General features: G+C 43.9%; 1 protein-coding gene across 8 annotated transcripts; it reads right to left on the reverse strand.

The window, feature by feature from the left end:
* Positions 1–1,362: 1,362 nt before the first annotated feature.
* On the reverse strand, positions 1,363–23,253 carry PARVG (parvin gamma). 8 transcript variants are annotated; one of them, XM_083738880.1, is made up of 14 exons: positions 23,111–23,253; positions 21,687–21,733; positions 19,200–19,293; positions 18,655–18,719; positions 16,257–16,359; positions 14,913–15,053; positions 13,915–14,030; positions 11,421–11,476; positions 10,708–10,730; positions 9,551–9,612; positions 9,381–9,449; positions 7,507–7,608; positions 4,089–4,161; positions 1,363–3,479 (listed from the first exon to the last, which is right to left on the reverse strand). In XM_083738880.1, exons 1-14 carry the CDS (start codon positions 23,199–23,201, stop codon positions 3,400–3,402), a joined length of 1,122 nt encoding a protein of 373 aa, XP_083595006.1. In that variant the 5' UTR covers positions 23,202–23,253; the 3' UTR covers positions 1,363–3,399. The 8 variants fall into 8 exon arrangements, with proteins under 8 accessions (XP_083595006.1, XP_083595010.1, XP_083595009.1 ...); XM_083738884.1 differs by lacking the exon at positions 23,111–23,253 and adding an exon at positions 22,037–22,394 and having other exon boundaries at positions 21,687–21,730; XM_083738883.1 differs by lacking the exon at positions 23,111–23,253 and adding an exon at positions 22,037–22,394.
* Positions 23,254–24,460: the final 1,207 nt, after the last annotated feature.

A 24,460-nucleotide genomic window follows, 5' to 3' on the forward strand; every position in this document is an offset into this window, starting at 1 on the left:
GAGGGGGCGTGGAGGCAGCTGCCCCCCCCCGCTCGGCTCCTCCCTCCCCTCCTGCTGCCGGGCAAGGGCGCCCGAGGTGCAATGGCCCCCGCCCCACCCACCACCACCTCCCTCCCCGCCTCTTCTCCGCCTCGGGACGCTCTTCGGGACCTCATCCTCGCCCCAGCCCCCCCAGCCAAGGCAGCCCCTCCGAGACCCCACCCAGGGCCGGATTTACGTATATGCTAAACAAGCTATAGCTTAGGGTCCCACTCTCTTGGGGGCCCCCAAAAATGTAAAGGGGGAAAAAGATGTACATTTCCAAAATATAAGATAAAAAAAACAAAATAAAACCTACATACAGCAAGTATTTTGTGTTGTGTAGGCTCCTATGATGTACGTAATTAGGTACATAAATTACCATATAGCAATATATTCAACACGAAAAACAGCGGCAATTTGTTGTTGACGAAGAACAGCTGGACATATAAAGGGCCCCATCGCCTTCAGTTGCTTAGGTCCTCATCAAACCTAAATCCAGCCCTGAGCATGACTAAACTACTTCTGGCACAACGGGACAGTGTGACGGAAACCAGAGCACATGGGAACACCATTTACTTCCCGCCACCGCTGTGGGTGATGGGAGCTTAGGGATGCAGGTGGTTCTGTGAGTTAAACCACAGAGCCTAGGACTTGCTGATTAGAAGGTCGGCGGTTCGAATCCCCACAACGTAGTGAGCTCCCATTGCTCGGTCCCTGCTCCTGCCAACCTAGCAGTTCGAAAGCACGTCAGTGCAAGTAGATAAATAGGTACCGCTCCGGCAGGAAGGTAAATGGCGTTTCTGTGCGCTGCTCTGGTTTGCCAAACCCACATGACCCGGAAGCTGTTCGCCGGCTCTCTTGGCCAGTAAAGCGAGATGAGCGTCGCAACCCCAGAGTTGGTCACAACTGGACCTAATGGTCAGGGGTCCCTTTACCTTTACAGCGGTAGCTATTTATCTACAGTGGTACCTTGGGTTATATACGCTTCAGGTTACAGACTCCGCTAACCCAGAAATAGTACCTCAGGTTAAGAACTTTGCTTCAGGATGAGAACAGAAATCGCATGGCGGTGTGGCGGCAGTAGGAGGCCCCATTAGCTAAAGTGGTGCTTCAAGTTAAGAACAGTTTCAGGTTAAGAACGGACCTCTGGAACGAATTAAGTACGTAACCAGAGGTACCACTGTACTTGCACTGGTGTGCTTTCGAACTGCTAGGTTGGCAGGAGCTGGGACAAAACAACAGGAGCTCACCCCATCGCGGGGACCTTCTGATTGGCAAGCCTCCGACCTTCTGATTGCTTAAAATGCACCACAGAAACATTGAGAAACATTCAGTTCTACATTTGTTCTGTTTGTTAATTCTTTTTATTTTTCATTCACTGAAAAGGCAGTTACTGCACAAATTACCTTTCATGTCACTACTGCATTATCTGGGATACCAGAAGTCTTTATTAGCCATTATGCTAAGGAAACCACAGCTGGGCATTCAGTGAGTTTGTGGTTGGTGAGCATCTCTGGCTGTCTCTGCACAGCGCCCACTTATCCTTCAGGCATTACTAAACAGAATTTAGTTTTTCTTATGAATATAAGCAAAGCCAATAAATTAAAACAATTCTTTAGCTGATCTCTTGACCCTAGGATAACGCGCAACAAGAAATTATGCAGAATGGCAATCACACAATGGGAATCAATGTAATCAAGTGTAGGTCCAAGAAGTGTGGCTCAGAATCAGGACCCATTAATTCAGGTTTTGCAAAATTCCTAGAGGTCTTGAGTGGGATACTAATTCACCTCTCTAGTAGTCCCTTTCTGGTAAGAACATTTGTGAGGTTGGAAGAGATTAAAAATTTATATTTAGTACGCTTCCAGATGTTAGTGTAGTACAACTCATGGCAAGAGGGGCCAAAGGGAGCCAGAATCCAACAACATCTGGAGGGCCACAGATTTACCACCCCTGCTGTAAAGAGTACTAAATAAATATATTTAAAAAGCTAAATAATTCATAATACGGTTATTTGATTTCTCCTTTTTATAGTTTTGTATTTGTAAAACAAGCAGTTCAAAACCTGCAATATCTTGATTCACAATACCTATGGAGAAACATGACAGGCAAAAACAAAAGCACTGAAACTATTCACCGTTTTTCATAAACATTTTTGGTTGTACTGAAAAGCTCCCCTTTGAATAATTTTCTTCTCTGAAATCCTCTGCGTGCACCAGAAACTTTTTATTGATATACATGCAGACATCTTGGGAGAAATTATGGGGAATAATTAAATTTGGAGGAAAAGCTCTGGCCAGGAGATTGCACATCATCTAAGAACTCTATAGCTATACAAATCTGAATCTTATTAAGGACATCAAAATCGGTGAGGCTATAATACTGGCATCAACAAAAACGCACATATTACTGAACTGTGAATACAGGCATTTACTGGTAATTCTGAAGATTTTAAAATGTGCACAGGGGAATGTGCATAACTAAATGTCAAAGACTACAAAGTGCATTGGGGCATATGGGGATGTTAGGGGAGGGGAGGTACTCCTCTGTGGGGTAGATATGTCATGCTCCTTCTTCAGTTGTTTGTCCACCTTTGGTCCCCACCATGCACTCCTAAAAGCTGTCAACATATGACGGAGACAGGCTCCAGCAGATTGAGCAGGTGAGACCAACAGTGGATCCAATGGTCAAGAAGGTGGTTTCTGCACATGCTATAGAGGGAAGTGAGGGGCAGGTGGGGCTTGTCAACCTGGAAGGTAGCCCTTCCAGGAGAAGGAAAACTCTGATTCTAAACCTTTGCTGCCTTGCAGAATATCTTCATAGGAAGAAAAGACCAAGGAGTAAACCCTATACAAATCCAGAGTAGCATCCCTAAGACTGTTGAATGGTGTCTTGTATGTCCCCTCCCAGCAACTCCTGCAGCCAAGCTGGTGCCAAACATATTGCTCTGCTTTCCTTTGGACCACATCAGGGTGGTCTTGTCATCTGAGCAGCCCAGACACGCTGCCCAGGCTTGTGCCTCAGGGAGGTCACTTTGGTGCTGCAAACACACCAGTTTGACTTCACTCCCAGAGGAACACTCCATTCTCTCTCAAGACAGACGGATGCCAACAAGAATACAAACTGCGTTCAGTAGATGTTCAAATGCCATGCTGATTTCTTTTAAGTCTTACCTGCCATTTCCTTCTGACCCTCGTAAAACCTTAAGAATTACCAGTAAATGTCAGCATCCACCAAGTTTAGGTTACTGAAACATATTCTCATCTACGCATACAATATGTATCAGTTGTATGTAGATGCAAAGCATCAAACAATTATTGGCACTGAAAATAGGCTATTCACTAGCAAATATGGCATAGGCCTTTTGATTTCTGTACTTCATGCCTCTTTGGTCTTGTATTTGGAAAACAGGCAGTACAAGACGAGCAACGTGGTCTTCATATCTCGGTTCACGAGATCTGTGAAAACATAAGGCAGACAAAAGTAGAATGGGTAAATTATACATCCTTGAGCTAAAGAGGAACAGCCCATATAACACATTGAATCTGCATTCCCTAGAATGGAACCAAGGCAGCTACCACAAACCCAAAGCTCAGGAACAGAGATGACAGTTGTGATTTCGTTTGAACCGGAGGATGGGCATCCAGCCAATCACCATTATGCGTGTCTGCCCAGTTCTCCCTCCTGCGTGATGTCCGGAATAATCATCTGTCTCCCCGACAGAACTCCGTGACCCACGTCTTCCGACAGTAGGCACACATTAGCAGAGTAAACAAATCATCAGCAGAAGCCAGGCCCGAGGTGGGGGCACTAAAGCTCTTTATTATTGACAGTTCAGAACAAAAGGAACATGTCTCCTCTCCTTCTTGCTCTCGGAGAGAAGGGAACAAAAGCAATACCAAAACAGAACAGTGAAAGTCAAAACATCCATTCTCGTACTCCAACAAGCTAGTGCTGGAATGTATACAGACATGTGATGATTAACAGTTCCACACATCTGAGAAGTGCCCCTAAGGTGATGTGGAAACATGAAGTGTAAGCGCACCCCTTCTTGTACAATGACTAACCTTCAGGGTTGATAGGAACATCCAGGAGGCCTCCGTCCGTTAGCAAGTCTACTGCAAGGCTTGCATTGTGTACCTGAGAAGGGTCAAGAAAAGAAAAGGTGGTGTCAATTCTGGAAAAATGATCACCAATGGAAAACAACAACATATTACCGTATTTTTCTGTGTATTGGACGCCCCCATGTATAGGATGCCCTGACTTGGTGAAATTTCGGGGGAGAGGATTGCCCAGAGGCTAACAGCCCCACACGTCTAACAGGCCACCTATCAGCTGTTCCCTCGCCGGCAATAACTGAGCTTTTGGGGGGGACAGAGTTGAGCTTGTTTTTGGGGGGGAGTGGTGAAGCTTTTTTTCCAATTACTTTTAGCACTTTTCGCCTTCCCCACGGAGCCTCCATACGGTATTCTGCTTGCCTCCTCCCACTCTGCCCGCCCTACAGCTGGGAGGGAGGCTGTGGGCAGTCTGTTTTTGCCATGTGGTGTCTTTGCGCGGCTCCATTTGTGCAGGGGCAGTGCAACGTTACTCAGGAGGAGCGCAGCGATTGAAGTAATACCCCCCCTCTGCGCCTTTAACATTAGCAAAACATCGCACCTTGCGCTCCTCCTGTGTAACATTGTGCCACCCATGCACAAATGGAGCCGCGTGAAGACATTGCGCAGAAAAAACATATCACACAGGCAGCCTTCCCCATGCAGCCTCTGCCTGTAGGATGGGCAGAGTGGGAGGAAGCAGGCAGACTGGGAATGCCCCACGAGAAAGGCGCAGAGGAGAGAGATATCTTCGATCACTGTGGCCAACGTGGCAAAGTCAGGTGAACGCCAAAATGCACACCACCCCAAGAGGGCTATGTGACGGACAGCTGAGCCAGACCAGAGTCTGGTGACGCAGTGCCTCAGAATTCCACCAGAGGGGTGAAGCCTCTCTCTGATTGGCTACCTAGACAGATAGACAAAGGTGGGCGGAGCCAGAACTTTGGGAGGGAGAATAAAAGGAGCCGTTTCAGAGAGAGGATTCTGATGGGGAGATGGTCTAAGAGAGAGCAGGAGGGAGAGAAAGAGGGTTGGTCCTGGTCTGCGTGTGTAACATCCACCCTGGGAAAAATATCTACAGCTAGAGAAAGGAGTCTCTGAGCTTAGATAGGAAGACGGTGTTGAGTGTCTTGGGAGAGCATTCAGACTGAGTTGGAGGCAGGAGAAGCAGAAGCTGTGAGGATAAAGTCTCCTTGGGTCTCCTTCCAGTCAGGAGGGGAGAGATCTTCCAGAAAGAGAAGACTCCCAAACCAGGCAAAAGGGGGGCGTGGGGATCCCCTGGGTCTGTTAGACTGCCAGAGGCATCTCAGGAGTATGGGAAAGGAGTATCTCAAAGGCTGGGAAACAGACAGAAAGTACCACCTCCTTGTTTAAGAACCAAAGTATTAAGCTGTAACACCTACACAACAACTAAGTTTAGGAACTGAAGTGAAAGAAGTGGAAATAAACTTTTGTCTAGAAACCTGTAACATCTCACTGAGGAGTAAAAACCGAATTAAAGCAGCTGACATTTAAAAGAAGTTGTGCATTTATTACCTTGTTTAGAAGCCTGTATCATCCACTAGATTACCGTATTTTTCGCTCTATAACACGCACCTGACCATAACACGCACATCGTTTTTAGAGGAGGAAAACAAGGAAAAAAACATTCTGAATGAAACTGTGGATGTATCATTTTTGTGCTTCATGCTGTGGCCACAGACATGTGATCTGATGGTGAATTTGGGCTGACCCAATGCAAAAATCCTGAGAATCCCTGTGCATCCATGGTTTGTAACCACGTTTTTGCACCATTGCAGCCCCAGGCAACAGTGGGTGCGTGATTTTTGGGGGGCAGGCTGTAGCCATGGACATGCTATGTGCTCTGATGGTGAATTTGGGCTGACCCAATGCAAAGATCCTGAGGATCCATGTGGATCCATGGTTTGTAACCACGTTTTTGCACCATTGCAGCCCCAGGCAACAGTGGGTGCGTGATTTTGGGGGGGCAGGCTGTAGCCATGGACATGCTATGTGATCTGATGGTGAATTTGGGGTGACCCAATGCCAAAATCCTGAGAATTCCTGTGGATCCATGCTTTTTAACCACATTTTTGCACCATTGCAGCCCCAGGCAACAGTGGGTGCGTGATTTTGGGGGGGCAGGTTGTAGCCATGGACATGCTATGTGATCTGATGGTGAATTTGGGGTGACCCAATGCAAGGATCCTGAGAATCCCTGTGGATCCATGCTTTTTAACCACATTTTTGCACCATTGCAGCCCCAGGCAACAGTGGGTGCGTGATTTTTTTGGTGCAGGCTGTAGCCATGGACATGCTAAGTGATCTGATGGTGAATTTGGGGTGACCCAATGCAAAGATCCTGAGGATCCATGCTTTGTAACCACATTTTAAGTGGGGAGCGAAGGAAAAACAAAGAAGGGACATTAGAGGGGTGTGCAGAGAAGCAGCTGGCTAAGAATGCTGGAGAGGGATTTAACGGGAGGGAGGAAAGAAAGGCAAAAGTTTCCCCCCACCCAAGCCAGCCATATCTCTCTCTCTCTCTCTCTCTCTCTCTCTCTCTCTCTCTCTCCCTCCCTCCCTCCCTCCCTCCCCCTCTCTCTCTCCCTCCCCCCTCTCTCTCTCCCTCCCCTCCCCCCTCTCTCTCTCCCTTCTCCCCTCTCTCTCCCTCTCCCCCAGCAGCACCGGAGCTTGCCTGGAGGGGAGGGGCTTTCCCTGCTCTTTGTTCCGTTTCAGCAAACACAGCAACGAAACAGAGGAGGGTGGGCAGTAAGACCCTGAGGCAGAATGCAGGAAAGCAGCCACTTCCTCTTTTCAGGTTTCGCTTCTCCTTGCAGCGTGCAGCGCTGCGATTTGATTTTTGCATGATTTTTCGGCTCCAGGGACCACACATTCGCTCTATAACACGCACAGACATTTCCCCTTCCTTTTTAGAAGAAAAAATCTGCGTGTTATAGAAGGAAAAATACGGTAAGTATAATTATTAATAAGTTAACTGTTTCCTGAAAGAACATTATCTCCTGACACATCCTTTGTTTTATTAACTTTGTTCTTTAAAACTAATATGTCTTATTTTTTCAACTTCTGCTTGAGTCTCCAAGGATCTAAGTTTACCACCACACAAAAACCACGAAGATAAACTGTGGAGGTTACATGTAGTATATAAGTTGGTGGGTTCTGCCACAGTTGGTAGCCAGAGAGGTGGGATCCACTTCACTTTAGTGACACAACGGTGGGATCTGCTACAGGCCGGTTTATTCCCTTTGCATGGGGCACCTAAGAAGCTTGGAAATAATGTGGGGAAATTATCTGTGTGTCCCACCTATTATAGTTCATAGTTGGGCCTCCAAATGCCCTGTACCCACAATTGGGTGCATAAAGAATAACTTACCATTTCTGCAGGGGAACTTGGTTTCAGGAAGAAATCTCCCAGATTCACGAAATAGCCCTGAAGCTGCCCAATTAGCAAGAGTAAAATAACCCCATCTGCAAACTGGGGGGAAATGAACAGAGGCATTACATTAAAGATTATTAAAATGATCGCAGGGTCAGTTTTGTAATCCACAAGACCTCCATGACTTAAAGGACTTTCCTGCCGGACAAAAGCTTCTTCATATTTGCCCCCCAAAGCTTACCAAAGCTTCTGTCTGCAGCAACCAAAAACAGTCACGCAAAACCTTATTGAAGTGCTACAATACTATATGTTATATATCACCCACATCTGTATGTTACAGTCTGAATCCAAATTTCAGCACTTTAGGTCCAGTTCATAGGTTATTAGTGTGACAGGTAAGTCATTTATCTCTGACTAGATTCCAGTGCCATTTGAATGAAAGAATCATGTCAACTATATAGATCAAGTTTTAAAGTTGCTTATTATTTTGACAAAAGACAGAATCCAGATAAGGATTTCTCTTAGTGCTGATCTTATGCCAAGAATTAAAAATTCTTTGTAGGTGGAATATATGAAAACCTTTTGCATCGCTTCACTTTCTAGGGTACTAATGTGTGTTAGCAGAGAACAGAAAGCTGGACTTGCATCTGGCAAGAACCAATTCAAGTCCCACCTTGGCTGCAGGTGCTGGGCCACTGCACATGTTAGGCCACAGTGAACCTGGGTTTGCCACCAGATGTACATTTGGTGGGAAGCTGTAGCAAATCCCGAGTTCAATGAATATGAATGTAGGATACACATGCTTCCAAACACATGCATATCTAATTAATCCATTTAATTTCTATGCATGCAATAAAAAACACCTTAGTTGTGCACCAATGTGGTGTAGTGGTTAGACTAGGACCAGGGAGGTGCAGGTTCAAATCCCCATTCAGCCACAAAGCTCACTCAGTGACCCTTTCAGTCACTATCTTGGAACTTAACTACTTCACTGGCTCATGGAAATGATAAAATAGGAGAAGGAAACTATGTGCATAGCCAGAGCTCCCTGATAGAAGGAAGGAATAATAATGGCATACATAAATTTTAAAAATAGGCTTCCTGCAAGCATCTGAGATATTGAAATGAAGAATCAAATCAAGGAAGCCCTCACTTACTCTCTATAAATTGTGCTTACTCTCTATAAATTGATTTTTTAACCACGTGAGGCAGGTGTTTAAACTTGATTTCCCATCATTTGAAGTAGTCCTTGTTGGGAATTCCATTCCACCCTTTGCTGCAGATATGTGGGATTGTTATATGTCACATGTCTGTTTACATTCCAGCACAGATTGCTGGAATCCTGTGAGCAGAAGTTCCGCTCTGCATTGCTTTTGTTTTCTCTCTCTCTGAGAAGAACGACAAGGAGAGAGGCCATGTTTTTCTTTGTCCTGATTTATGTAGAATAAATGCGTAGTTTAGTACAGTATCCACGCCTCGAGCCTGATCTGTTGTGTGTTTACTTTGCTGAGTAATGTGTGCTCTTGCATGCACAGCAGCTTGAGTCGCAGACGCACGTCGGAGGAGTATGACTGATGGATCTCCGCAGCGGCAAGGCTGAGAAGGGAGACACTTCGGCTGGGGCCAAGCCAGCTGGCTATTCATCCCCGGTTCTGACAGTCCTGCCCATGAAGGATGCAGCTACATAGTGTACATGTGCTCCACACTGACTTATGATGTGGCCTTCATCAAGTTGCAGCCCCAACCTGTGTTTCCCCATCTGTAAAGGGAAATGTTTAGTGATAGGCCTCCAAGGGTGGATGTGAGGGCAAACACCATAAAGCAGTTCATAAATTAAATGCAACATACTCTCACGAGCAGGATATTTTTACCTGAGAGTCAATATCTTTCACACTTAGTCCTAACTTCCCAACATGTCTGTTGACAAACTTCAAAAATACCTAAAGGAACAGAGAATGGCATTAAATCACTGTTTCTTGGTTATATGTCACATTATAAATTGTCTGGAAGGGGGGGAAAAACCTGATGGTGTTTGTTTTACCTCTTTCACTGCATCCACTTTCTCTGGCGCATACGTCATTAATTCATCAAACATTTCAGCTTCTGCAGTAAAGTACAGTACCAAATTGATTATTTTCAATATATTTCACCACATGAGAGTTCTTCTGTATTATGTTTTGCAATGCAGGTCATAATAACCCATATCTTTGCCCAATAACAAAGGAGGATGGAGGTGGAGTGCTCTGCATATGGCGTCTTTGTGGGCTTGTGGGTCTATGCGCCATCCCATCCTCTCAATTGCCTTTTCCTCCCAATGCTGTCATTCTGTACTACAGAAATGTGGGTTGCGATCCTATACCCATTTATCTGGGAGAAAGCTGTTTTGATCTCAATAAGATTGACTTTTAACTACTTAGGACTGCACCCTTAGACTGGAAATTCCTTGGGACAGGAACCTGTCTTCCTGTATGTTTATTCAATAAAGCATCAAATCTATGAGGGGGGCTCCCTAGATGTTGCTGAACTCCCATCATCCCCCCCTGACTATGGCCATAGTGGCTGGGACTGGCGGGAGTTGAAAGTCCAATCAATCCATATGAATTACAGTCAAAGTCAAAGACAACAGAAAGAACGATAATAACACATATAACTACATCAGCACCTGGGGCAGAAGCGGTAGACAAAATCAGAAATGTCATATATACTTCTTAACATTCTTAACATTAAAAGGAATACTCCATCAGCTAAAGTCTGAGATCCAGAGTCTAAAATCAATATTCATTCATGTCTTTGTCAGCAAGAATGTATTTCCTATGAGCGGCTAGGTAGTTAGTTTCCTTAATAAAGGTTGAATTAGATCTTTTCAGCTATCATAGTATAGCAGGCAGTATAAGTGGGCAATTTATTCAATCTCATCTGAATTACATGGGCACAGCTACAATTATAACGTTGTAAGTCTCAACACCCCTAGGTGACTTTCCAGCTCATACCTAACCTCAGAACAATTATTTTCTGCTGCTATGCGTAGAAGTTTAGTAAAACAATGGTAGTTCTTCATATTTAAGAAAGAGCATCAGGAGATTGTCGTTGATGATGAAGATATGAGGCTTTTTGCAGAGAACAATAACTGTCACAGAGCTTTTCAAAACAGATCATGGTGGAGACACACTGGAATAAGTCCTTAGTTCTGGAACTTACGTGAAGAACTTTCGTCAGGTTCCCTAAATACCCAACAAAAGGAAAGATGAGTTAGAAAACAAGCAAACAGGCATCTGAAGTAGTAGGTGGTTGCGGCCCACAGTATCTCAGGTTGAATAGTTAATCTCTGGGCTGCGACAAGCCTCATGGGGCAGAAGCCGACCCATATTTACTTGGACATAAAATTGCACAGCACTCCAACCTCGGTTATTTTGTGGCAACAGATTCACATGCCTGCCTTTCTAGAATTTGTCACTATGAAATAAGAGACTGAAATATAAAATGTAGCTGTTACCTGAGCCTCTGGCTCAAAAGTCAATAAAGGTTTATCTTATAAGCGTAGTTTCTAATATTAGAAATTGTCTAACATAACAGATTATAAAAGACATTGGTAAGAACAAAGCCATAGAAGGCAAATGGCATTTCTGATGTTTGAAGCCAAGGCGGAAAGAGGCAAGATGTTGCCTGGTGTCATGGTCTGAGTGCAGAAGGAGTCAGGAGCCAGCAAATAAGAGATGAATTGGCATTCATTTCCAAAACCACCTAAATAAAGAACTCTATGGGATTTACAAAAACCAGTACCAAACACAATACATTTTCTATTCTTTGTTAACTTTTATTTGCACAATGAAACTGACACATAAGTAGAGACAAATGTAATTTCCATCTTTGTACTTCTCCATTCAGAGTTCAAGGCAAATTTTGTCTTTTACCTGTTCCCAGTGATGTACTCAACTGAATCTTCTGTCTTAAATCCGTTCGCTGTATGCTATGAAATAGAATGAAAGGATGAAGAAAGAAGGTATCAACTACTAACTGCAAAAAAAGAAGCAAAGGGGAATAATATACCTCAGGCATGTGCTGTGCAAGATTTCTTTATAGTGAAATATTGGGCATTCCTACACAAAAGGAAGACTGACCAGGTTACTCCCCGGTAACCAGGTATAGGATTGCATCTTAATTATAGCAAAATCTTAGGCAAACTCTACACTTTCTGGGGTCAAACAGAGCATCCTCAACAAAAAGACTCCCAACCTTGTGTTTTCTGCCAAAAGGAGAAATGCCATAAGCTTTCCCTCAGCAACTCTCCCCCTGCCACTCCCCATCCCTAGCTATGGGTTCTGAGATGCTTTTGTCTTGAGGGTTTGCAAGGCAGAAAGGCAGAATGTGTGCTTTAATAAGTAAAATTAATAAAGTGGGAGCCGTGGCTGGGGACCTTGCTCCTGGCGCTGCAACCACAAACATGCCCCTTGGAATGGCATCAGCAAACATGGAGTGGAGAATCCTGGGTTTGCTTCTGCTCATGTAGCTCTGCCCAATACTCTCCCTGCTCTGCATACTTTGGCACTGCAACGTCACACGTTTTCTGCCAACAGAATTCCTATAGGATATATGGTTTGTTTGAGTATTTATACAAGTTAGTGCTTAATTGCTTTTTAATGGTTTGAAAAAAATGTTTTTAACTGTTTCTCTTTTATCTGTAAGCCACTTTGAGTCCCTTTCTGGGGAAAAGGTTGGATCAAGTACTGGTAAGTTAGTAGTAAATAGTCCTCATTCAGACATAGGAAATCACAGCCAATTTGCTCCTCCCCATTCATTCTGCTGCAGTACTGCACTGAGCTAAGTTATGGTTTGGTTTAGCATGTAATCCAGACAAAGCAACAGCTGTAAACCACAGGACAAAGTTTGTCTGGAGACAGTGAAACCCTGAGCTTGGGCTTGGACAACACATTAAGCCAAACTAGCAGAAGAAAGGCCAGGAAGAAGCAAAGGGGCCACAATCTCTTCTCTGGGAGCCTGTACGTTTGCTCGGAGCCATGCAGTGGCGTAGCGTGGGGGGTGCAGGGGGGGCCGGGCGCACCAGGCGCAACATCTGGTGGGGTGCACTCGCACTCGAGTGCTAAAATCCACGGGTTAGGGGGCGCAAATTACTTGCCTTGCCCCGGGTGCTGACAACCCACGCAACGCTACTGGAGCCATGGTTTACACATGAGCTTATTAACAGTGTGATAAAATGATGAATTAGTGCAAATTTTGATGTCAATTACTCATTGCATATTATCTCAGTATATTTACTATATATGCAGTGAACATTTGATATCTCAACATCAATTATTTGATTTCAGAATTAGTTATTTGACAGTGAACATTTGACAGTATTTGATAGTCAGCATGCAACGTTTAATTTAATGTAATTGCTGGTATGCAATGGTATTTAACATTTAACAGATATGGCATTATATGTAATGGTATTTAGTATGTGGTGCTGCTTCAGAGTGGACAGCTTATAATATTCACATCTAATAATAAAATGTCAAGAGAATCATAAGATTATCCATTTCTTTTTGTTAGTTGCTTTTCATTATACAAATAATTCTAAAGCAGATACTATATCAATAAAACACAACCAAGTCATACAACCAGTAAACAATAGAGCACAGTTAAAAGGGGAGAGCACAAACACAGTCAAACAACTATTTATAAAGTGCAGCATCACAGACATAGCCCAAAGTCTGGGTGAATAAATAGGGCTTCGGTTGGCTTATAAGACTAACTAACTGCAAAGTCCAACGTAATTGAATTTTGTTATAAAAATTCACGTTAAGGATTTGAGGATTTGAATTTGACATTTTGTTTTCAACATTTGAATTTGACATTTTGCATCCATGTTTTTAATAATCCTGATATTAATCAGAGTTCTAGAAACAGCCCTGAGAGAGGATATTTGTTTACAATCCACCTTGTCCTAGGGTCCATGACACTTCTGATGGAGCTGAGATGGAAGACACAGGGTCTCCCAGGCACTGCCCACTGCCATGCAGCCTGTCATGTGGGCTGCTGATTCTATAATAATTTATAATAATTTATTCTTTATACCCAGCCCATCTGGCTGGGTTTCCCCAGCCACTCTACAGCTAGGCAAGTGAGAAATAGAAGTGTGGACCTACGAAACCAATCCTGGTCCCACGCCTTCTTCACCAAATCGTGGTGGTACCACTCTTAACACTATGCTGCAGAATGGTGACATGGTTGCCACAGTGCAAGCGAAAGCACTGTCTCCAAATCCCACCCACCCATCCCTACCCCACAGCACCTCTCTGAGGTCGGTGTGTGGATGAGAACTGGGGCGATGCTTGGCTCAGGGTGCAAAGACAATCTTAACAAGCTCAGCAGAGAGCAGAAAGAAAGGGAAAATTGTTCCGTTACCTCTACGTTTATTACATCCACCTTAACGTTCGGAGGTATAGCGAGCTCTGGTTGAAAGTGGCCAGCAATGGCCACCAGAAGATGCAACGTGGACAGCAAGTCCTTCCTGAAGATGGCTAAAATAAGAGGACGAGGCAAACGGATGAAGTGTAAACAAATTAATATTTGGAAATCCCATATAAATAAACCGTATCTGGAAATGGATTAAATGCTAGCAGATTTCGGTACAATGGTACTCTTTCTAAAGCTGCGGGGGTATGTTGCTCCTGGTGGCGCCAGGGTGGGGTGGGGGGCTCTTCGACTGGAAGAAGCGAGGAGGGGGCTTTATAGCCCAGTGGGCCAAGATGTCCTAAACAAATGCATGCTTAGGCTGGCCCTGAGTCTCTGTTCCTCAGAATCCCTCACCAATGGAACCCTTGTTGTTTTAGTTAGCAAAATGGTCGTCCTTATGACAGAAGTGTGTATCTGGAGGACGCTTGGGGCAGTATAAAATGCACGCCTTATCAGCAAGGGCCAGGCCACAGAGAGGCAGAGATGGAAAGTCGCTTTCCACCCACACTCCATCTTGTCTCCAAGTGCTGCAGTAACTTTCCTCCACAGGAATTAATGCTCACCACTCATTTATCTGGGAGGAAATATCTGCTGCAAGGCTAAACTTGCACTTAGCACCTGGGGACTCCAGCAATTAAGAATCAATGCTGTTTTTATCTGTATAGTCCAGACCTGGGTTTGTTTCTTGGGAAGACTGGGGTGCTGGTGACTGGTTTTTATATAAAATATTACTTTTATGCTGACATATTTTTGTGGGTGGGTGCCTTTGTGTTTCTCCTGCAAATGTTATAAGAAACCTAGCCATGAGTTACAACTTTTGTTTGGGGTATTTGGTTCTTTTACTCCCAGTCTAGAGGATCTTCTGCCTCTACACCACTAGATTCCCTAGATAAGAAAAAGGAAGGAGATACATTATTATTCAGTTTGTGTTTTGCATTTGTACATACAGTCTACACTCCATTTCAATTTGCTTTCCTCTAGCTGTAAACACTGGTTCACAGATTTCAGAATAATTTCAAGTTTAAGCCTTTGTTTCTTCTCTGTCAATGCAATTTCCTCTACTTCCAGACTGAGGGATCCAAGTTGCTCTAGGAGTTGAAAAGAAGACAAGAAAGAAAGATGCAGAATATAGTCTAACTTCCGGTTCAGCAATTTATTGCAGGGTATTCTAATTCCTCCAGGAAGCCCTGGTACAAAAGTGTCTTATTTTAATTCACACAACACCAACCTCCAGCATTGTGTACTGAATCTTAAGTGGTGTGAGCCTCTTCCAGGGCTATTTTGTGCCTGAAAAGGTATAGAAACACCTAACAGCTAATAGGTGTGTGTCCTTCATTCACTTAGGCTTAGGGCATTCAGGGCAACCGTTGAAATGAAAGGGAAAGGTCATTGACAAAAGATCCCTTTGTGTATCTTATAGAACACTCAGGGGTCTGGACTGTAAATACTGTATTGTTACATTTCTATGATTCCACATTTATCCAAATACCTATTTTTATATGCATTTTTGCCAAATCTACACAATTTTTCAAGCAATTTATCCAACAATGCATTTTGCAAGTTATTTTTACTAATATATGCATGCACACTTTTGTGTACTGCAAAATTTGAAGCAGTTTGAATGTTGAAGGATAGCTGTTCTTTGGTTCAAGAAGAGCAAATTAGCCACATTTCTCTCCTGCCCTAACTCTAAACACACACAAAGAAAAGGTAACAGCAAATAAAGGACTTGTGGCAGGAACCACGAAGCCGTATGAATTATCAGTCACTGAAGGCTAGCAGTGCTTATGTTTTTTCCTTTTTTGAGGGTTAATCTTTGTCTCTGCTTTTCCCCTTCTGCATAAAATCCTGCCGTTGGCAAGGCCTTCCTCTCTTTCTTCATTCTGTATTCTTCAAAATTATTTTCTTTTGCTGCTCCCTTCCTGTCAGGCTCCCACAATATCTGCTCGTGATGGTCACACAAGAACAACATGCTACCATTATGTGTGCATGCATGCTATTTCTGCACAGGATGATCTTGATTCTGTGTGCAAGTGTTTCAAGGATACACTAAGTTGTGGCAGGAACAAATTGCAAGAAAGCCAATACATAGAAAGCTAAATTATCAGAGAGAGTGTGGGAGGAGAAACATGCCATTCAGGCTTCAGAATATTTCAGTTATCTGGTTTATCTGCATGTAAACTAAGAAAAAAAACTGGCAATAAATAATTATAGGAGGTCACTCTGTAATGAGATTTATTCCACAATACAGGTATTTCCAAATGCCCACATTTAAAACAAAAATGGCTTACCTATGAGATGATGAAGTATTAATCCATCATACATGTCTTGTTCAAGGCTTTTCACCACAATGTGTTCATGCTTCAGAGTTGTGTTAATCCAATCCATAAAGAACTGTGGGGGGAAATGTTGTCTTGAATAACAGCATTTGGGTATTTTCTCACTTTTTTTAAAAAAAAAAAGATAGAAATCAGATTTACTTCAACAAGCTGTGCCAAAGTATCCTAATGCTGTAATTGGTTGTTACTGTAATGTAAAAGTAAAATGGAAGAGCCCTAAATTTAGCATATATGTGTGTTTCTAGTTAAATTTCATGCACTTGACAAGAGTGGCATGTTTTTGTACACTGCTTGGAAATTCTGAATATTAATCAGCATATAAGTATCTGAAATGCAGAAATAAAAGATATATTTTAACATTTTAATTCATTGCAGTATATATTTTTAACAAAAAAAAAGTTCATAGAATCATAGAATTGCAGAGTTGGAAGGGACCACAAGAGCCATCTAGTCCAGCCCCCAGCAATGAAGGAATCTTTTGGTCTGACATGGGGCTCAAACCCACAAACCTGGCATTAAGAGTTTCATGCTGTACCGAGTGAGCTATCCTGCTGGCATATTATCCCCGAATTGCTGAACCGTCACACCAGCATCTTGCAGAGAGGAAGGCCCAGTCTAGTCCACACTTAGCCAAAAAACCAGTGGCAGAGGATGAAGCTCACATTATTGAATGCTCCTCTAAACAAGCAGTCTCTCTGCACGCTGAAAATGGACACGTCAGTAAAAGGGCTAAGCTAGAATCTTCTTTATTTTTGGAGGTGAAGATATTTTCTGTATGTGGGAGAGCTAAGCTACTGGCAGTCTGAAGTAGCAATAAGCAGTTTCCTCTCAGCTGGCTTTGACACCCAAGGGGGTGGGGGTGTCTCCAGCTCTTCTGCAGAATACTTTAATAATCCTCGAGTGTTTTCATGAAAGCTTAAAAAATGGTTGAAACAGCTCTGGGCTGCCAGTCCTCTCTTCCCAAGCGAAAGAAAGAAAGAAAGAAAGAAAGAAAGAAAGAAAGAAAGAAAGAAAGAAAGAAAGAACCCTTATTTTTAAGAAAGCAAAGATGGTTACATACAAGGATGTGGCTTGCTAGGGACAGGGGTGTCATTTCCTGTCAGGGAGTTTGGGATCTGTAGCGTCTTCTGCCTCCTAAATCAAATTGTGAGGCAGAGAGAACTACAACTCCCAGGACCATCCCAAGACATTTCGGTCCCTGAGATGAACTACAAAATGATGCCCCCCTCCCCACCAGAGAAGAACATCTGCATCAGGAACAAGGGGGGAATAAAGATCTACATTGGGATCTGTTGCTCCAGTGGATTCTGCTGCCTGAGACAGCTGCCTCACCTTGTCTTATGTGTGGGTCGGTTCCCATGGTTCCCAAACATCATTTTCTGCCCAGGAGCCCATAGTTTTCCTAGCAAGTGCTCCTTATCACCTGCACCCCACATTTGCTTGGGGAATGAGAGAGAGAGAGAGAGAGAGAGAGAGAGAGAGAGAGAGAGAGAGATGGGCTATTTCAGGCACGTCCAACAGGTAGATCGTGATGTACCAGTAGGCCAGTGGACGTCTGTGGTAGATCACTGGTAGATCACTGGCTCCCCCCAAAGAAGCTCAACAACTTTGGCTCTCGGAAAAAAGCTCAACAGCTTTGAACTGAACCCCACAAAATGGGGTAGATCATTGCCAGTTTTTAACTCTGTGAGTAGATCGCAGTCTCTTGGTATTTCTATACAGCTCTCTGATAAAATATCAGAGTGGCATATGAAAGCTTTATGAAGCATTGAAAGTGGTACAGAACAATCAATAAAATGACCAGCTAAGGCTGTTCGTGAACATTTTTAACAACCCCATAGGTCTGTCTTGAAGAGATGCCTGAAAGTCAAAAGAGAGGATGTCTGCCGTGTCTCTGCTGGAAGAGGGTTTCACAGGATGGGAGTGGTGACATAAAATGCTCAACTTCAGATTAAGGCCTGATGGGTCACTTCAACACTGTTGAAGTGGAGAGCCCATTCCCATTCCAGAACTGAAATTCCCAGAGTGGTAAACAGTCAATCCTTCTTCCCAGGAAACTCTGGGAATCGTAGTTCTGTGAAGGAAATGGGGCTCTCCAGCAACTCTCAGCACCCTTCACAAACTGCTGTTCCCAGGCTTCCTTGCAGGGAGCCATGGCTGTTTAGAAGGTATAGGGCAGATGGAGCCCTACTGCTACCCCCAGCCCCCACGTGAGTTCAGTTAGGAAGAAGGACTACCCGCCCAACAAAATATTCCTCAAGTATACTGTTTGTCAACTTGGAATTTTATGTTTGAAAATGCGGTTGTTAAAAAACCATAAGCTAACTAAAATAAGGAAAAAGTGCATTACTGTTTGTAGAGCTTCTAGTTTAGGGTCATTTCGAGAAGTTGGCTTTATGTATTTCCTCTTTTCTCCTAAAAGAGATACAAACAAACAGCAGTTACAATTATACAGTCTAACTCACCCAGGCCCTGAGAACAACCATCACCATTTCATCACCAAATTGCCAATTCAAGCAAAAAAAGTCTAATAATTTGGACCCGTGAAGGAAGACCAGCACAGCAGAAGGCAAATGGTCAACATTACAAATTCGAAATTATAATTAAGGGAATACAAAGTGACATCATCTTTTTTGAAGGGTGATAAAGGAGGAAAGGAAAGGAAATCATAAAAATGATGCCACATTTGTTTGACTTAACACTGTGATAGAGAATCTTCTCAGTTAGGTTAATTTATCAAGCATATTTGCATTTCCTAAACTGGAAATGGCAAGTGGTGGTGGAGGCACCAACCTATCCAACAACGGACTGGATTAAGTCTAGAAATAATATTGAATTAATGAATCTGTTTTGCACATTTGGTCACACTTTCTATGGCGCCTCTTAACAACATACCTTGCGCAATGTCCTCCTCTTCTGAGAATGGATTGACTTGAAACTCTGGGAAAGCTTTGATTAAGCTTGGCTCCATTGTGTTGGTTTCCTTCCCCTTGCAAACAAGAAGTCTGGCTTTACTTCCCCTAGAAACCATGGCAGAAAAATACAGGTGAGCAAGCTGTTCCCAGGGGAGAGCAATTCTAAAGCGGTGGCAATAATATCTATGTAAGTGAAGCAAATGTGTTGATGGGATCTTAGTTTGATGACATAAGACTCCAGACCCCAAGGTGTCTTTTGAAACATTTACCTCCAGTAAAATGGGGCTCTTCTGGGAACAACCTTTGACTATTCAGGGATTCAAATTGGGGGGGGGGCACTGCAAAACTGATGAAAGGCTGTCACACCAGGCTCACAAAGCAAAACAAGTATAAATCCTGGGGAAAGCAAGGATTTTAAAAATGGACTTGACAATCAGAAAATAATTGAGAAGAACGAGGAAATTGACCATCTGGTATAAATTGAAGCCTGAAATGCCTGATGAAAGATAATATAAATAGGACAGGGAGATGTGGGAAGGGGAGACATGATATCTACTTTTTTTTACAATTATGCTGTAACCCACACAACGACTTTCTCTTAACCTTTTGATATTAATACCAGCCACCTTTTGGAACCTCCAGTTCTGATTTAACTCAATATAAAAATGCTCATAAAAGGAAGTCCTAAGAAGAAGTATAGAGGAGAATGAGCTCATGTCTAAACTCTGAATCCAGAGCTCAAGGCTCCCAATTCAGAGCTCAGCAAACACCATGATGCACACAGACACATGCATGTCTTACACGTCCCTTCAACTGCAGTTTTCAAGGCTCCCAGAGAAATCTAGGAAGCCTTCATTCAACACTGCAGCTGGAAGGGAAGGCGCTGGCATATCCGTAGCAGGGATGGATGGAGCTTTGGTTCCCCTTGGTTCCTCATTTTTAGAAACTTTAGTCTGGATATTTCCTCATCAGTTTGCAAACATCCTTATAAAAAATTGCAAATAATTTTCTCTAATATGTTCATATGCTATTTTTGCAAATGTATGCATTTAGGCACACTTTCCTCTAATGCACACCTCTGTACATATTTTTTTTGGTTGGAGAGTGCCATCAAAAATTCAGAGAAGAATGGATTTCAATGGATAGTTCTGGTTTGGCTCATGCATTGTTTTGGGAAGTGCAAATTAGGTAGGTTTGCATTAACATGAGAACCAAACCAATCCCCGTCACCCGTGAAAATAGGAATGTGCAGAGCAGTTACTGCCTTACAACCTTGGGAGGCACCACAGTAATTGGCTTTTTGCAGACTGCCCAGATGTGTGATCTGAGCACAGGAAGCTCAGTTTGAGATGTTTCCTCTGTAAGGTTCTAAGTATTTCACACTTCCCCTAACTTAAGTGGTGGGAAGTTACAGGGCAGCATTTTTACAAGGCCACTTTTTTTTTCTTTTTCTTTTTTAGATAAGTACTGAAGACTTACTGTGAACTTTGTAAGAACCACCATTTAGAAATGCCCAGGCTGAACAGGTGAAGAGAAAACAACCCTTGCTTCTCAGCAATCTTCTGTAGCCAGTTCTCAAAACTTTCTTCCCCCTCCCACATTCGGATACAGGGGTGCCTCTGGTTAAGAATTTAATTTGTTCCGGAGGTCTGTTCTTAACCTGAAACTGTTCTTAACCTGAAGCACCATTTTAGCTAATGGGGCCTCCCGCTGCCACCGTGCGATTTCTGTTCTCATCCTGAAGCAAAGTTCTTACCCCGAGGTACTGTTTCTGGGTTAGCGGAGTCTGTAACCTAAAGCGTCTGTAACCTGAAGTGTCTGTAACCCAAGGTACCACTGTACTTTACAAACTGTTCTTTTCAGCTGTGCTGGACCTGGCAGACAGGTGTGGCTTCAGGACATTTTTAAACTACCCTGATGGTGGATCCTTAACAACTAGAGTAACAACTGGAGAGGCAGTGAAGTGCAGTGGGTAGATTTTGACTGGAGACACCTGAGTTCAAATCACCACTCGTTCTCTCTCAACCCAGCCTCACAGGGCTGTGAAGGTCAAGTGGGAGAACCACACATATGCTATCTGAGCACTCAAATTGGGAAATAAATAAAGAGATTCCTATAGTTCAGCATCAACAAAAAGGCCATGCAAGAACCTAGACAGAGAGAGCCATCCCTTTGGCACAAAACAAGAGCAAACACCATCCATAACATCACTTCTTGGGGGGGGGGGCGGATTTGCAGAATATTTTCAGTCAGTCACATTTTATTTATAGCCAATGGCATTTGCAGAATATGACACTCTGAGCTGTACTTTCATTACTGAAATCAGAAAACCGATGAACTTTATGGCAAAGGCTCAATTTCTACTCATAGTTCTAACTGTTATCATTTTCCCTAGTGTTCAATAGGAGTTTCTGAGTTAGTTCTTTATTAACTATAAACCCCAGAGAAATAGATCAAAACTACTTACTTTTGCAGATTCCACTGAGGAATGTGGACTCACTCTTTTCTTTTCTGCTAAGGATAAAGCAAAGAGAGACAAAAGACTCAGAAATTGTCCCAAAGGGGGGGGAAATGCTCCATGGACATTTTAGGGGGAAAATATTAAAAACTCCTCCAGCATCCAAATCATAGCAACTTTTTTCAGACATGATGCTTAAAAGAAGCAAATCAGCAGCCAGCTGAAAGCAACTTCCTTGTTTTATTCTGTCCTCGAGACTGAAGTTTGTAAATTTGCAGCAACATTCATTGGCAAGGAGGCTGCATTTATACGTACAGGAACACAGAAAAATACTCAAGAAAATATTTTTAAGTACCAACCTAAATTCCCAAGCAAGATCTTTGGAGAGCTGTATTGAGGCAGGCAATCTATTTTGACCCCATTGGATCAGTTTTGCTTTCAGAACGCTGCCTTTGTGTGTCGCGCAACCAGGGAGAGGAAGTGGGGTGCACATCCTTCCTATAGGTGACATTTCAAAAACAAAACCACCGTTCCTCACACATTAGCGCAACTTATGCACTCCCCTATCGTCCAAGAGTCACTATTCACACATACTGGTCTTGCTGGCATCCGTGTGTCTCAATCCCTGGAAATTGCTGTCTCTAGTTAGCTTTTGAGAACAATTGTGAAGCTGCTGCTTCTTTTTATAATAAGTGCTTATAAGTTCTAAGTACATATTCTGCAATAAGTGAAACACTTTCCGTAAATTCAACCAGAGCTAATGTGAGATTAAACAATGCTCTGCCTTTTTAAAAGAGAGCTACTGTCATTTTGCCAACACACCCCATTTCAGAAGAAAGCAAAGGGCAGACTAGAATGGAATAAATTAATGCAACAAACAGAAAACAACAGTGAGCCGTCAACAATGTGTTGTTGCAGCGGGGGGGGGGGGAGGAGAGGGGGAGGCAGGAGATGGAGAGACAAAAATATATCATTTTCAGCTATGGGAATATTGGTGGATACACATTCCTACCATTCAGAAACATTATAATTGCTTCCAATGGCCCAAACAAAAATTTGGCAGCAGTTATGGATCTGGATTAAACATGCATATTACAATGGGGTCAATAATTCTGGTGTGTGTAATTGACTTATATAAAAAAAAATATTTGGTCTCCTGTAGGCAGAGCATTGTATCTAATGCTGTATGAGCAAAATTCTGCTTGTGCAACAGGAATTCCCCTTCTCCTCTACCCTATCACACATCCCCCAAAAAAACTGCTCCTGAGGGGGGTGGCTGTAGAGGAGGGACACGTTCTGCTGTACCAACAGAAATCTCCTGCCAGTGGCACCAACTCCAGGGGGGCCTGGGGGCTTGGGCACCCACAAAAATTTTGCTGTGGGTGCCCAGTCTCCGCCCTCCTGCCACTGCATGTCCCCAGCTGCCGCTTTACCTCTGGCTTTCCAGCACCATGGGTGTGACTGGGCCGGGGTCTGCACCTCCACCACGGGGCCTCTGTTGGGGCCTGATGTGGCCCTGGACATGCTTCTGGGATGCAGCCACAGTGGGCCCCAAGAGAGGCCCTGCCATACAGGCCCCAGCCTAGTCGTCGCCAGAGTGCTCACACGCCCCATGCCGCACCGTCATAATGTCACATGACATCGTTGATGTCACATCGCACCTCGATGTCATGATGTTGCAATGTGGCGAGCATGTGCTGGGGACCCACAGTCTGGGGCCCCAGTCGGCACTTCTGTCTCCCGCGCAAGCAGAACAGCAGTGTTAGATGCATCCAAGAGTCTCCCACACTGAAGGGTTGTGCTAGCAAACACTAGCATAGCACATTGTTACTATTATTTATTGAATTTATGTACCGCCCTTAGCCGGGGGCCTAGGTCACCTGCCTCACCCCTTGGAAACTTACCTGGCAAGGCGGCAGCAGAGGAGGGCAAGCCAAGTGACTGCAGCATAGAATTACATCGGGATCCACAGGTAGCATAGATAGCAGCTGCAGCTGCTTCCCTCTGGTCCACGCTCTGGGACCTGCCTTCATTCCCCCCCCCCCCATCACAGCAGGTGCTGACGGGGGACCAGGTGGTGAGAAATGATTTTGGTGTCCTTTGGAGAAGCACAGCAAGTTGTGCGCTTCTTAGGTTGTGGGTATCTTGTTCGTTGCCTGGGATAAGAACTTATCATAATTGGTTGTTATTTTGTATGTATTGCTTAAACATTAGCTTCTGGGTTAGGGTGGGCTATTTTATTATGTATATGTGTATTGTTGTTATATGTTTGAAATAATTTAATTTTTAAAAGTGAAAAAGAAGAAAGAAATTATACCAGAGCTACTTCCACTGTACTTTCTGGTAGTGCCTCACTACATCTTGCTAGATGTTGCCTTAAATATTTGGGACAGGCTAAATTCACCACAGGGACGCAGGTGGCGCTGTGGGTAAAAGCCTCAGCGCCTAGGGCTTGCCGATCGAAAGGTCGGCGGTTCGAATCCCTGCGGCGGGGTGCGCTCCCGCTGCTCGGTCCCAGCGCCTGCCAACCTAGCAGTTCGAAAGCACCTCCGGGTGCAAGTAGATAAATAGGGACCGCTTACCAGCGGGAAGGTAAACGGCGTTTCCGTGTGCGGCTCTGGCTCGCCAGAGAAGCGATGTCACGCTGGCCATGTGACCCGGAAGTGTCTCCGGACAGCGCTGGCCCCTGGCCTCTTGAGTGAGATGGGCGCACCAACCCCAGAGTCTGGCAAGACTGGCCCGTACGGGCAGGGGTACCTTTACCTTTACCTTTAAATTCACCA

This window comes from Podarcis gaigeae (genome assembly GCF_964106915.1).
Source record: "Podarcis gaigeae genome assembly, chromosome: 5".
NCBI lineage: Eukaryota > Metazoa > Chordata > Lepidosauria > Squamata > Lacertidae > Podarcis > Podarcis gaigeae.

Bases quoted from the DNA above. Each gene is read 5' to 3' on its own strand.
- PARVG (XM_083738880.1), bottom strand. From the start codon at position 23,201: ATGTCCAGGGCCACATCAGGCCCCAACAGAGGCCCCGTGGTGGAGGTG. The intron at 15,054-16,256 runs GTAAGCCATTTT...TTCAACTCCTAG, and splicing joins AATACTTCATCATCTCATAG to AGCAACTTGGATCCCTCAGT. The intron at 9,613-10,707 runs GTAAGTTCCAGA...ACTTTACTGCAG, and splicing joins ACCTGACGAAAGTTCTTCAC to AAGCTGAAATGTTTGATGAA.